Source organism: Hesperophylax consimilis, chromosome 28 (genome assembly GCF_061612785.1).
Source record: "Hesperophylax consimilis isolate HC1 chromosome 28, BYU_Hcon_1.0, whole genome shotgun sequence".
Classification (NCBI taxonomy): Eukaryota; Metazoa; Arthropoda; class Insecta; order Trichoptera; family Limnephilidae; genus Hesperophylax; species Hesperophylax consimilis.
Window position 1 is genome coordinate 2,506,370 of NC_142863.1, and position 14,977 is coordinate 2,521,346.

Genomic DNA, 14,977 nt, shown 5'->3' on the forward strand with positions numbered 1-14,977 from the left:
TCCCCGCAGGAGTAGGCAGAGAGGACGGACCGCCAAATAACTCGGTCTTGGCACACACTCCTTGCCTCATTTACATTCATACATCGTCTCATGCATACTCTTATATTGTTCTGACTCTTGACATGGCCCGACTCAAGTATCTGATTCACTTGGTCGTGCCATGTCTTTCTCGGGCGTCCCCGACTTCTGCTACCATTCACATTTGCATCATATATTCACCTTTCTTCGCTCATTCGCTCTACATGCCCAAACCATCTAAGCATCCCTTTCTTTATCTTACTCATTACGCTTACATCAGCCTTGCACTCTTTGCGGATATCCACATTCCTCACACGATCATACATGGTTTTACCACACATACGCCTCAGGGATCTCATTTCAACAGCATTCAATCTACTTTCATCCTTTCTTTGCCAGTTCCATGCCTCACTTCCATACATCAGGGTAGGTACCAGCACTCCATTGTGGACTGCTAACTTCGCTTCTTTGGACAATTTTTTGTTAGCGCCAACTGCGTTCAGTCCTCCATTAATGGAGTTACCTGCATTTACTGACGGATAAGCTGTCAATATACACAACGTTCTGGATAATGTTGTTCTATATGCAAAATAACTGGTTTATTAATGAATGGAGTGAACTTACTAAGATCTTAGAACTGAAATAAATCGTACACACAATCCGTGGACTTAAATTAATTCAATTGATTCCGTTCCAGATTCGAGAACGAACGAACTCCCCTTTTAGTGTCAAAAATTACATGCCAGCTGGCAATGTATATCAAAGTTAATATGTCAATTTGCAGAGAGATGCTCCAGTGTTGCCAGCGCATATTGATTTCTGATTGTTTACGTTATCAACAACGTTCTGGGTATCAATAATGCGATCGTGCTCGGGAAACTGTATAAAATCGTCGGTAATTACGCCTCTCATAAATCCATCATTTTAAAGTTATCGAAATCACTGTGCTTGAAGACCCCAGTTCGATATTTGTTCCCAGCTAGGCAGATTGTCTGTTCTACGAAACCAAGTGATCCAGGTATGTATTGCGTATCACTGTACCCTTCTTTGATAATTCTTGTCCTGTGGCTGGCGGAGGAATGCCTCCAGTATGGCGGGACAAAGAATGTCCCCCAAAATGGCGGCATCAATTAACGGGAGTCTAAATAAATGGCCGACAATGCGAGAGTAATGGCCGCGGGTTAAGAGAGGTATTATCCAATGGCTGGCTGTTTATTGTTGGGACTATTATGATTTCTTGAATTGTACTAATTGAATTTTCATTCGGCGCTCGATAAGATACAGCCCAATTGTTTATTTGCCATCATCTCGCAATTTCATTCTGGAATATTATTCTATCGGTTAGTTGTTGTTGTTTTATGTAAATATCGCAATAGAGTCCCAATTGCTCCCAACCGTGAGGCTCAATATAGTGAAGAGTGGAAAGAAATGGGGAAGAGGAAGATGGGAAAGTTCCTGGATATTCAAATTATGTAACTCACCCGAAATCCACGTGCCGTTGAACCTCAGCGGCAAGAGGTCCCCGGCTAGCAGGTCCTGCAGACGGAGGCGACGCCCCCTGACGCGGGGCCCCTCCTCTGGCGGGGTCAGCAGCACCACGGAGGTGACGATCAGCGCCAGGACCGTCACGATCACCAGCAGAGCGATGAGGATACCGCGCCAGTTGCGCTGGTTTGGGTTGGCCGACACCAGCTCCTACAATACAAACAATTCATCAATTAACGGTGCAACTAAAAAAGTAATGTTTCCTCAAACATAATTATTACATATTCCGTTTTCATTGGTGGTTATTCTCGAAAAAAAGCGATTAAATTTTTTTTTCATTTGTTCTCAAATACAAATGGTTATGTAACAAGTAGATACACCCATTCATAGTATTTACGATATTTTCTCGAATTAAAGAGATAAATGGTGTTTTTAGCGATAATACAAAAGATTTTTTAGTCGCTATAATCTTGTATTGACAGATCGTTAAACGAACATGACACACTCTACTGTAGAAACATGTGGCATGTTGGGATTCAATTAATAATACAATAAACATGTTTCAAGTTATTTTGCTAGTTTAATTGTTTTTCCCCTCTTGCCGACTCCCATTCTTGACGTTATTTAGTTATAAACGCTATGAAAACGCAAAATTAAAGATATTTTTTCAATAATTAAAGCTACATTTCTTAAAAATTAAAGCTATGAATGGGTTTCTCTGGTAATAAGACTGGTCGATGCAGCAAGCCCTTTCCTAATAAAATTACTTTCCGAATATATCAGAACCACAGACATATGCATATATAGACTAGAAATTAAAGGTGAGGGGTAAAATCAACTGTTGAAGAACGAAGGGGGTAAAGCTGACTGTGATTCGTCAATAAATCAATCTGACAGTATATAGGCATCTCGCATTATAATATCACCATTTAGTTCTTAAAAGTAAAATCTGCCTTTTAATGAATAGACATTTTTACATGGGAGCGCAAATTACTCGCCACGTTATGAACAAATTTGCGAAGTCCAAATGCAGCAAAAAAAAATTCTTCTATTTTCAGAGTCGAATATTTTGTTTACGTATTTAGTTAAGATACTTTTATAAGTGTTCATAATTTACTTCCCAGTAACAACGATGCGCACACTTGAGAATCGCTACATTCGACCAATGTTGGCTCGATGTGATAGTATATGTTTCTACAACTGATTCATATTATACGACGTGAATAAGCTTAAAATGATGCTTACATATGGAATGTAATACGACAATTGGGTTTATTCTCTTTTTCACATCTATTTTTACAAGTTTTCATATCACAAGCCACTATTTTGCCGTGTTATTTCATAAAATGCCTCGACCATAGCTCGACGCTAGTTCGAACAAGAATGATGACGTCACATTCTCAAGATTCACGGGAAGCCATACGCGAGCCCAGCCGGCTCCAATGGAACCGGTATGGGGAGTGGGGAATAATACGCTTTTAATCACTTAGGGCAGGTCTACTAATATTCATATGTCTATGATCAGAACACTTGTTCATTGCACCTACGTTTACCCTGTTAATATATAATGACGAAATTTCAAAATATAATGATTTTTATTAATACGTGCTCCGAAGTCGCACTTATTATTATTATTATTTATTTATTCGAACATTCCTAAAACTTTAAAATGAAATTTAAAATTTAAAACAATACTAAAAGTTTAACATGAAACTTATCAATTCATTCGTTAAGGGCCTACAATCCCGTTTTTAACAAAATTACGAATAATTTGTAGAGATTTTTAATAAATTAACAATATTTTATTTGAGTAGGTTTTTTTCTCGATCAGCTTTTCTACCGCTGTTAAAATAAATAAATAAATAAATATTGGAAAATTTTTATAGCGCCGCTTTTGGGAGTTATTAAATTTGACTTGCGCATGCCGGATTTTGAACCCGCGACCTTCGGATTTCTAGTCGAGAGCCTTACCCCTCGGCCACAATTATCACGATGAAATGGAGTACTCCACATACCTGGCCCTGGCCCCTTCTGAGCAAAACCATATTCTCGAAATAGAAAAAGTACAAAAGAGATTCATGCGTTACCTTTATATGAGGGAATATATGTACTACCCTTTCCTGTATCCATCCTTATTCTTAGCAGGAATGCTCGATCTTAATACATTAGAAGCCCGCCGAAAAATATTTTTAGGAAAACATTTTTTTAAGATAATCTCTGGAACTATACATAATCCACCTATTTTGAAAGAGATTAACTTATATGTCCCAGACAAGTATACTCGTGGAAGGTCCCATACCCTTTTTTATGCTCCAAAAGCGAGGACTTCTGCCTATCAGAACGCCCCAGTCAACAGAGCGACTGAACTGCTCAACGAGTCTGCATTGACCATCGACATTTTTAACGTAACCTACAGGCAGTTTAACAATTATCTTTTGACGTATGTCACAAAGTAGTGAAACTGACCTTTTTATGTGTTTTGCTATACTTTTTGTCTAATTTGTAATCTTCTCCATAATGTATTGGTGAATAACCGTTTTACGGAGAACATGAAAAATAAATAAATAAATACCGTGTCTTTGACCACAGCGGTTTAAGCCTCGCATTTCTAATTTCTACCAATTTACCACAAGTTTCTAATTAACTCATTAAGTTTTTAAATTCTAAAAAAATATATATGTTATTTTTTAAGATAATATCTATGCATCTGTTATGCCGAAACCATAATTATATGAAATTCCCTCGATAGAACAAAATAGCAAAGTAAGCTCTGAAAATTATTAAAAACAAGTTTTGTTCTGCTATTTAATATGTTATAGGCATGAAAAAATTCACAGTGTATCTTTAAATACAACTAAAACAGATTTTCACTCTATTTCAAAGGAGTCGTGTTTTGTTAAATATTTTCACCATCTTTAAGGCGAAGCGTAATTCTAAATCACTATTTTGATTAATCTTTATAACGAACTGGTGTATTATAATAAATACCAAAAAATTTGCTTTGAATAAATTGAAGGTATTCCTATCGTTTCGCTTGAGTAGAATACAAATATAATAATAAATTACTCTATAAAAAATATAAATGTAAATTACTAAAAAATATATTTTTTACAATACCAATGTATGAACGCGTAAAGGAAACTACTTTTAAAATACAGGATTATAGCTAAGATTATTTGTGACAGTTTCACTTCATTAACTTTTTTGCTTTCATATAAAATTATTTACAAAATAAATAAAAACCATTTTTGTGCTTGAAATCGAACCTTTCTAGACTCCGTTTGTCAAGCGATTTTAATGCCTATTACTAACAATATAAGGTATACCAAGAATATACACATTTTTGGCTTTTAGCTTCCTCTTAACTGTTATCGTTTTTAAATATTAGCGCGCTCCCTCTAACATTCGTATTTACATATCTCCCTTTCAAACCATCTTTGAATGGTTACTACGGGGCCTTAATTTTTTTGTGGAATTGTTTGGAAGCGTGTAAATAAGTTTTAGACTGTGCTTGCTGTACGTTTGTCTTAGGTAAAAGATATCAATTTATTGGTAACAACTTTTAGAGATTTAATTACCTGTGTAAATTTTTATATTTATTTTTACAATTTATTCACTTAAAATATATGACATATAACAATTTTTAATTTATAATATTATTACAATTATACAAATAAATGGCATTAGAATTATATAACCTTGATAATTGGTTTTTGTGTAATTTTCAGGGGTTTTATGCGATTATAGTAGTTATTCCACCCAGTGAGGTATTTTTCTGATTCTAATCATTGTGTAAAAAACAAATAAAATTAATGTGTTTTTTTATTACTTATTGTTATAAATTAGGGTCCTTTTAACTAAACTCCGTTATTGAGAGCAAACTGATTCGCTTTATTTAACAATAAATATCCACTATCACATGATATGACTAGGAGGCACTTTTTACAGTAAATACTCTAGGTACAGGCAAGTTCCTGTGGTTCTTTAGGAAAGGTGAAACCTTTGGTTGTTTTTGGGCAAGAGAGCGAGTTTTTAAGGAAACCCAATATTTTATATGAAAAGACTGTTGACATACTTCAAATTCAAAAAGCCGCAAAACAGGAATCTGCCTTGCCGACGCGACTTAATTACAAACAAATAGCAGAGGCGAGAACCTTTCATAAATACTATTACCTAACCTTCATAGGTGTCACTAATGGTACATAATCACTCTGAAAATTATACAATTATTGATTTAAAAAAATCGCACATTCTAACACGGATTTATCTGGCTACAACTTTATTATGACGTAGAAGTCGCCACTGGCTGGAAAGACGGCTGTCACCAACGTTGCCGGAGTGACGTCAACGCCGCCGAATTCACCCATCCTTGGGGATGCTGTGTGGAGAGTCTCTTTAGAGAAAGGAAGGAGAGGAAGTTCTGGAGAGGTAAAGGGTATGAGGGGTAGGTAGGCATCTAGAGATCAGTGTGTCCAGGAGTGACGTATAAATATATCCCTCCCGCTGCGGTACAAGGCAATGGGTCGAGAGCGACCAGTTGCAGAGGTCAAAGGGTCTCTCCAAACCAGTCCATCCCGATCCGGTACGCCACGCGGCTAGTGGGGTAGACGCATCCTGAATACACCTCACCCGATGAACCCGGGCACCCCTGCTAAATCACGAAACGTAGCGAACCACTTGTAGTTTTATAAACTAAACATAAAAATACCTTTATCATAAAAACTTAAGAAAATACTTAGAAAATACCCTATTTCTTCATATTCCTTTTACTTATTACTATTTCAACAATTTACTCTGCATGTATTTAATAATGATTATTGTAAGATTAAACCCCTCGTCACACTCTTGTTAATACGCAAGACACGAGAAACCCATTAGCAATAATTAATGTTCCGAGGCATTATTTCATGGCTTCAGTCTTCCTCGACAACACACGCATTAAGTTTAATGGAGGCGAACATAGATGGCGTCCTTTGTCAAACACAACTTCTGACATTGGCAACAAATACAATGGATGTGATCTTCGCTAATAATAATAATACGTAATATGAAACAATTATTATGGGCAGAAGGTATTTTCACAAATTTAATGAGTTACTTATGCATTTGTTTTCTTCATTTTATTATGAAAACACAACATTTTTCTGTATTTTAATGTAAATTCAAAACATTTTTCTTTATTTTTAAGTAAATGCACAACATTTTTCTTTATTTTAATGTGAATGCACAGCATTCTTCTTTATTTTAATATGAATGAACAACATTTTTCTTTATATTTATGTGAATGAAGAACATTCTTCCTTATTTTAATGTGAATGCGCAACATTCTTCTTTATTTTAATGTGAATGCACAACATTTTTCTTTATTTTAATGTGAATGCACAACATTTTTCTTTATATTAATGTGAATGAAGAACATTCTTCTTTATTTTAATTTTAATGCACAACATTCTTCTTTATTTTAATTTTAATGCACAACATTCTTCTTTATTTCCATGTGAATGCGCAAAATTCTTCTTTATTTTAATTTGAATGCACAACATTCTTCTTTATTTTAATGTGAATGCACAGCATTCTTCTTTATTTTAATGTGAATGCACAACATTTTTCTTTATATTAATGTGAATGAAGAACATTCTTCTTTATTTTAATTTTAATGCACAACATTCTTCTTTATTTTAATGTGAATGCACAGCATTCATCTTTATTTTAATGTGAATGCGCAACATTCTTCTTAATTTTAATGTGAATGCACAACATTCTTATTTATTTCCATGTGAATGCGCAACATTATTCTTTATTTTAATTTGAATGCACAACATTCTTCTTTATTTTAATGTGAATGCACAGCATTCTTCTTTATTTTAATGTGAATGCACAACATTTTTCTTTATATTAATGTGAATGAAGAACATTCTTCTTTATTTTAATTTTAATGCACAACATTCTTCTTTATTTTAATGTGAATGCACAGCATTCATCTTTATTTTAATGTGAATGCGCAACATTCTTCTTAATTTTAATGTGAATGCACAACATTCTTATTTATTTCCATGTGAATGCGCAACATTCTTCTTTATTTTAATGTGAATGCACAGCATTCTTCTTTATTTTAATGTGAAAGCACAGCATTTTTCTTTATATTAATGTGAATGAAGAACATTCTTCTTTATTTTCCCAACTGCGCGAATCCAATTAGATTTTTGCATCTAATTGGGTAGTTGCATAACTCGGCATGACTGGATTAACATGGCATGAACACGTCAAAAAAAGATATATAATAAGCATTTTTAATTTATTGCTAGAAAAGGCTGCCCCAAAATGGGGTTGGGTCTGGCTTCTTAGATCTCGCCACCAAACATAGCTAAAGCTTTTTGAAATAATCTTATACAAAAAATCATTTTACTGCCACGATAGATTTAATAAATATAATCAGAATAGAAAAGTAAATACGAAATTTTCAATACACTTCAACATCGCTCTGGTGAAAGACCACCATTATCTAGCCATATTTGGTGGCCAGATCTGATTAGCCAGGTACTTTCCAGCCAATTTTTCTTCTCTTTTACCCTCTTCTCTTCCTTTAGCGCCAAAACATACCCAAATCGAGGTATTATTATTATAGTCCCGCGGGATCTGCTCAGTTGTGCCGTGAAAATGCCAGATGCGATATGTGATGCCGTGTCCCGTGAAAATGCCAGATGCGATATGTGATGCTGTGTGCCGTGAAAATGCCAGATGCGATATGTGATGCTGTGTGCCGTGAAAATGCCAGATGCGATATGTGATGCTGTGTGCCGTGAAAATGCCAGATACGATATGTGATGACTTGTGCCATGAAAATGCCGGATGCGATATGTCATGCCGTGTGCCATGAAAATTCGCAAACCCGACTTTTTACTACTCTAATACGTTCCGTTCCAATGCCAGATTCGGCAAATGTCCTTAGAAATGTCCGTAATGTGAATAGTAATAGGGAACACCGTTAAAATTGCATAAAGTTTCCGAAATTACGAAAATTATTATCAAGAATTATAATGCTAGAGTCGTCAACCGGACAAAATATTCATGATATTACCACTGAAGGTATACAGCGATAGAAGTGTGTTGTGGGCGTGTCTGTTTGCTCTAGAAAGCTCAATTTTCCCTTACTTCTGGTGATAGTCATCAAAATTTCATGAGCCTATCTGGGGCCTAGGAGTCGAAATACGCCTGTGCACTTCATTAACGCATACCAATTGTGTACACAACAAACAATAACACTCCTACACATACACTGGAGTGGTATTGTTTAATCAACTAGTGACATAGGTGAGATTATAACCGGATTATAATAAGTATAAAAATAAAATAAACAACATAAAATTAATGAAGACGAAAATTTTAAAATCAGAAAAAAATATGAGAGTATCGGGGACTTGAACTCAGAACCTTCGTCTTGCCGAGATGCTGCTCTACTAACTGCGCTAATCCGTCCCTATTAATTTCAGTCCTATATATATAACTGTATCATACTTATAAGAACTACCAACATTAACTTCATTTTTCTTAACGCATATTTTCATTGGCTGCTATCTCTATGTTTTCGATAATAAAATATTATAATTTTTAGGTTTTAAGAAGTTATTTTCAAAAAAAAAACAATATCACATAGTTTAACTGATTATTATCATAATATTATATATAGCATTTGTTATCTTATACTATTGTTTAGTATATTAACTAATTATTATCATCGTGTAATATATGACATTTGTTATCTTATACTATTGTTTAGTATATTAACTTATTATTATCATCATATAATATATGACATTTGTTATCTTATACTATTGTTTAGTATATTAACTTATTATTATCATCATGTAATATATGACATTTGTTATCTTATGCTATTGTATAGTATATTAACTAATTATAATCATCATGTAATATATGACATTTGTTATCTTATACTATTGTATAGTATATTAACTAATTATAATCATCATGTAATATATGACATTTGTTATCTTATACTATTGTTTAGTATATAGTAACTAATTATCATCATCATATTATATATGACATTTATTATCTTATACTATTGTTTAGTATATAGTAACTAATTATCATCATCATATAATATATGACATTTGTTATCTTATACTATTATTTAGTACCTATATTAACTTATTATTATCATATAATATATGACATTTGTTATCTTATACTATTATTTAGTATCTACCTATATTAACTTATTATTATCATCATATAATATATGACATTTGTTATCTTATACTATTATTTAGTATCTACCTATATTAACTTATTATTATCATCATATAATATATGACATTAGCTATCTTATATTATTATTTAGTACCTATATTAACTAATTATTATCATCATATAATATATGACATTTGTTATCATATACTATTGTTTAGTATATTAACTAATTATTATAATCGTGTAATATATGACATTTGTTATCTTATACTATTGTTTAGTATATTAACTTATTATTATCATCATATAATATATGACATTTGTTATCTTATACTATTGTTTAGTATATTAACTAATTATTATAATCGTGTAATATATGACATTTGTTATCTTATACTATTGTATAGTATATTAACTTATCGAAATTCATTCGTCGAATCTGTGAGCTCAATTTCATCCACTTATATGTGGCCTAAGATTCTAAAGGTTTTATACAAATTGGCGACGTGCATTCTCTTTCATTAGGCATGTTTTTACTTGTACGATATTTACTTTCGGCGGTAGAAACATTGTTTTACTGAAAACGAAAAAAAAACATTTTTCTGTACTTTCTGCGCAATAATTTTTACCTTAAATTACACTATCATTACTTGATATTATTTTTATATTTGGGTTTTTAAAATTTTTTTAAATATATCTATTTGAATTTCATTTTTGAATTAATAAATGAATGAATTGGAATCTTGGAAGTGGAAATTAACCCACTTCCCGAAGTCCGATCGAGCTGAACCTCGGCAGATACTCGTTGTCGATGACAATGCAACTCTTGCTGGAAACAACGCATACACACGCGGATATATAACATTTCTATGAAATTGGATGACATTACATCAGTTAATATACGAAATAAATGTGGGTCCTACCCAATTGGGATTTGGCTCAGTTACGTTGTTGTTAGCGAGGTTGACTCCAGTATTTGGGGAGGAAAAACAAAAACATATTTTTAAGTACATGTATTATAACTTTGTTTATTGATTTATGAGTTGATCTTTTTTTGGTATTTACCATTGAAATTTGAAATGTAAAACGGAAGTGCTAAATTTCATGACGCTAGATGAAAGATCATAGAGATCGCCGTTTTATTTTATTATTATTACACATTAAACATTATATTATTCGTTTATCGGTTGACGTTTAATAAGGTTCCATTTATTGGATACTATCTTAGGAGACTTTTCTGTGGGCCTGTTCCTGAAATAGTGAAAACCCTATCAAAATCAGTTGCGTAGTTTAGAAGAAGTAAGCGTACAAACAGACAGACACGGATAGCGACTTTATTTTATACTATTTAGAGATATCTTTGACATAATTCATAATATAATTCGTTTCTTATGAAACAAAACTATTTTTTCTTCTCTTCTTTTTCTGTTGAATCCTCGGTATTGAAAATCTGAAACGATTTCGCTAAATACATTTTATCGATGAAAATCTTCATCAGCGCCATCTATGAATTTGATCCATACTTATAAAAAATAATATTATATAGTTTTCGGTAAACGCCGCTAGGTGCATTGTTTATTTCCTCCTTTTGCTGCTTGCAATTATTAATTTTAACTCCAAAATCCTACAAATATTATGAATAATTTACATAGCGCCGTTTTAGAAAAAATCACATCAAGGACGCTATTGCAGTAGTAATTTTCCTCTCCTAAGCACAATCATTTGTCATTATCAGGAGAGTGTAGGTATAATGCAAATAAATATTATATTTATAAGACATATCTGAATGATTTACTTCTTATTGTAAATACGTATTATAAACCTGTACTATTATTTTTATGCCATCTGCACTTTTAAAACTGATTTATTTATTTTTTCTCTCTTTTCTTGTATTTTGTTAAATGGAAAATTATGTGTACCATGTATTATGTTCATTTTTAAAGTTGTTTATTTTGTTTTTGTTGTTGTTTTAATTTTAAAAATCCTGTTGTAACTGTATTATGCAGAAAATCTAGTAAAACATGTATAATGTAAAAGCCCATCAAGGCGATTAAATTAATACATAAATTAAAATGTAATAAAATTACTGGAAAATGAAAAATAATCGTTTCTTTGACCTACTCATATTGTATTTCATGCTTACTGTGTGAGTTGTATTTTTACTGTTTTAACGGCCAGATGTTCAGTTGGCTCGTTGGTCTAGGGGTATGATTTCCGCTTAGGGTGCGGGAGGTCCCGGGTTCAAATCCCGGACGAGCCCAAAATATTTTTGCTTTTTATTTATATTTTTTCACATTTTTTTATAAATATTTATGTTTTCATCATTATATATATGTAACTAATATATTTTTACTTGGCTTTTGCCAAGGCTAAGAAGTTATTTTGAAAATAATGATAATTTATGCATTTTTATTACCGTGTTATACTAAATATTATAAAATAAAGTCGCTATCCGCGTCTGTCTGTTTGTGCGCTTAGTTCTTCTAAACAACGCAAACTTAAAAACAAACAAACGTACAAACTAACTAACTAACCATCACGCCGTTACCCGCAGGGGTAGGCAGAGAGTGCGGACCGCCAAACAACTCGGTCTTGGCGCACACTACTCCTTGCCTCATTCACATTTATACATCGTCTCATACATACTCTCTTCTATTATTCTGACTCTTGACGTGGCCCGCCTCGAGTATCTGATTCACTTAGTCGTGCCATGTCTTCCTCGGGCCTCCCCTACTTCTACCGTTCATAATTCTTAAAAAAATTAATACTTTTTGACTTGTCTGCAGCAAGTGCCAGGAGAGAATAAGAGATAGCGGTATGGAAATAACATTATAAAACCACACCAACGCTCCACTGGCCTGGAAACAGTAACCGTAACATTTACATAGAATCTCTTCTGCTTTCTCGACTCCTGGTTGTTGTTCGGATAAACCGGGATATATTTTTACGACAAAAATGGTTAGATTTAAAAATATTCATCAGAGGTTCCCAACCTTATCTGGCTCACCGCCCACTTTTTGCAAGTATATTTTTCTTCAACGCAAATTTTTTCTACATATATATATAGTTTTGTATTAGTGATTGACGAACGATGGATGCTGTAAGTTGATGATATCCTAATCTCTGAGTTAGTGATAAGATCGATCACAGAGTCTGTGACAGACAAAGCTTGCTGTATTTTCGTGGCTTGGTCTATTTTAGCATATCGCTTGCCATACATTCCCATTGGTAGTGTATGGCGAGCGATATGCTGAAATAGGCCAAGCCATGGGGCGTATGGCGTAATGTCGCCTACCTTATTATTTATTATATTTTTGTATAGCGCCTTTGGGTGATTTTTCGATCGTCTAGAAAAATAAAATCTTGTGCTTACGGCTAATTTAATAGTTGGAAAACGTTTAAAAAAAATTGAAAAAAACATTTTAATGGTAAGGTCCTGTTTTTATCAATCTTAAATATAAATAACTTACATCCGTAGGGATCCCTCTAGAATCATTTGAGATTTTAGTATTTTTTTTATTTTTTTTTTTTTTTTTTTATTCTAGATAAAAGAAAATTACATTTTTCACTTATTTAACTAGAAATAACATATATATTACACATAAATATATTACACACTGATATTATTCACTTTCATTGTTTTGTTGATTGAGCATAAATCAGAAATAATTAAAATGTAGGCGTCTAGCTAACCCCAATTATTAGTCTTATATCGCCATAAAGTTCTTGGTATCCGGTTATTGACGGCTATACCAAAACTAAACGCTGAAAACCACATTAATTTTTTTCTGATTATGCACTGAAATACCGGTATAAGAGGATTAATTTCCTCAACACAGTATCACTTCTACATGCATAAAAACACACTTTACCTCATTCTACACTTCTGCCCTGATGATTAAACGTTGGTTGAAGAAGGAAGAAGCACAACACGGCATAATAACCCAAAAAATAATCAGGATAAATAATTCTTGATCGATGTCATCAAAAATAAGCACAAAAATGAGCTGACTCCGGGCATACAGACGCTCTAGCAAAAACACTACCTTTAGTTTTATCTTCAGTGGGGTGAAGGGTGGAAGATCCTTTTCATCTCGGAGGATATTATTTAATTTCCGGAATAAAAACTTTATTGCTTGACCACAGCGAGAAATAAAACTCGACATTAAACTTCAGTAATTAATCCTAAAAAGTTTTAAAGTGAGCCGTTACTAAAGAACACGCCTTTCATCAAATAATTACACAGTAAAAATGTTCCACGCTTTATACGGGGTGACCAGGACTTGATGGGAAATATTAAAATAATAGAATGGTATGGTATGTACTCTCAGTATTGTTCTGGTTGTTTTTATTTATATGGTGGAGGAAAGTTGGAGGATGTCAAAGTTGGATGTAGAGGTTATCCACCCAGTCGACGGCATTGGGAGTCACTTCGTTTAGCATAGATGTGTCTCCGGGAAATTGATGAAGGGGACATTCTAGTACTAATTGTCTCACTCATAATAGCGGTATAAATATTATACGGGCTTATAAGAAATAGATTTACATAGGATGGCCCCTTAGATAGCGTCAGAATAGCGCTGGCAATATGAAGAATGCCCTAATTCGTTGACGTTTTTTCGCGAATTTTGACAAAAATCGATCTGTCACGTAATAAAAATATAAAAAGCAGTAATATTCATTTGCAGCACTATCTTAGGAATATTTTTAATTGTAATATCGATTGATTAAAGCAATAATACGCATAATCGAATTGGCTGGCTTTCGATTCCATTAAAATAGATCGGGTCAACGACATCTGTATCAACGTGAAGTTAGCAACAAAACGTGAAATGCGAAAATGACCCTGTTTTTGATGCCAGCCTTAAAAATTTATCATAAATATTATTATGGGTAACGATTTTTTACTCGAGCGGTAAATGACCCTCTTCACCTTATAGCTAAACCAAACCTGCAGCGGCGTATTAGGAAATCTTTTTTATTTTGGTACAATATTTTTTTTACATTTCATAGTTATCCAGTATTGTTGGCCTCACTGGGTGGCTGAGTCCCCGTCAGTACCCGTGCCGAGGCCTTCATTTTATAATATAAAAAAATAATATACATAATACATTTAAAGTTTTATATTGGTTTTGCGTGTTACGTGTAGGTTTTATTATTTTATATTATGAAATTTTGGAAATATTTATTTTTTTGCTCTTTAATCCATTTTGTAATTTCGTGTCTGAATTTATTTTTGCTTTCCTCAATTTTATTTTCA

At 33.1% G+C, this 14,977-nt stretch overlaps 1 protein-coding gene and 1 non-coding gene across 2 annotated transcripts in view; one reads left to right on the forward strand and one right to left on the reverse strand.

Annotated features, from left to right (window-relative positions):
• Positions 1-14,977, reverse strand: part of Dpp10 (Dipeptidyl peptidase 10) — a 292,773-nt gene that overhangs the window by 194,823 nt on the left and 82,973 nt on the right. Inside the window, exon 2 of the mRNA XM_089648585.1 lies at positions 1,500-1,713. Within this exon, the coding sequence (XP_089504711.1) occupies positions 1,500-1,713 (214 nt within the window). The remainder of the gene's footprint in view (positions 1-1,499; positions 1,714-14,977) is intronic.
• On the forward strand, positions 11,906-11,977 carry TRNAP-AGG (transfer RNA proline (anticodon AGG)). The gene has a single exon. It is a non-coding gene; the product is annotated as a tRNA-Pro (tRNA).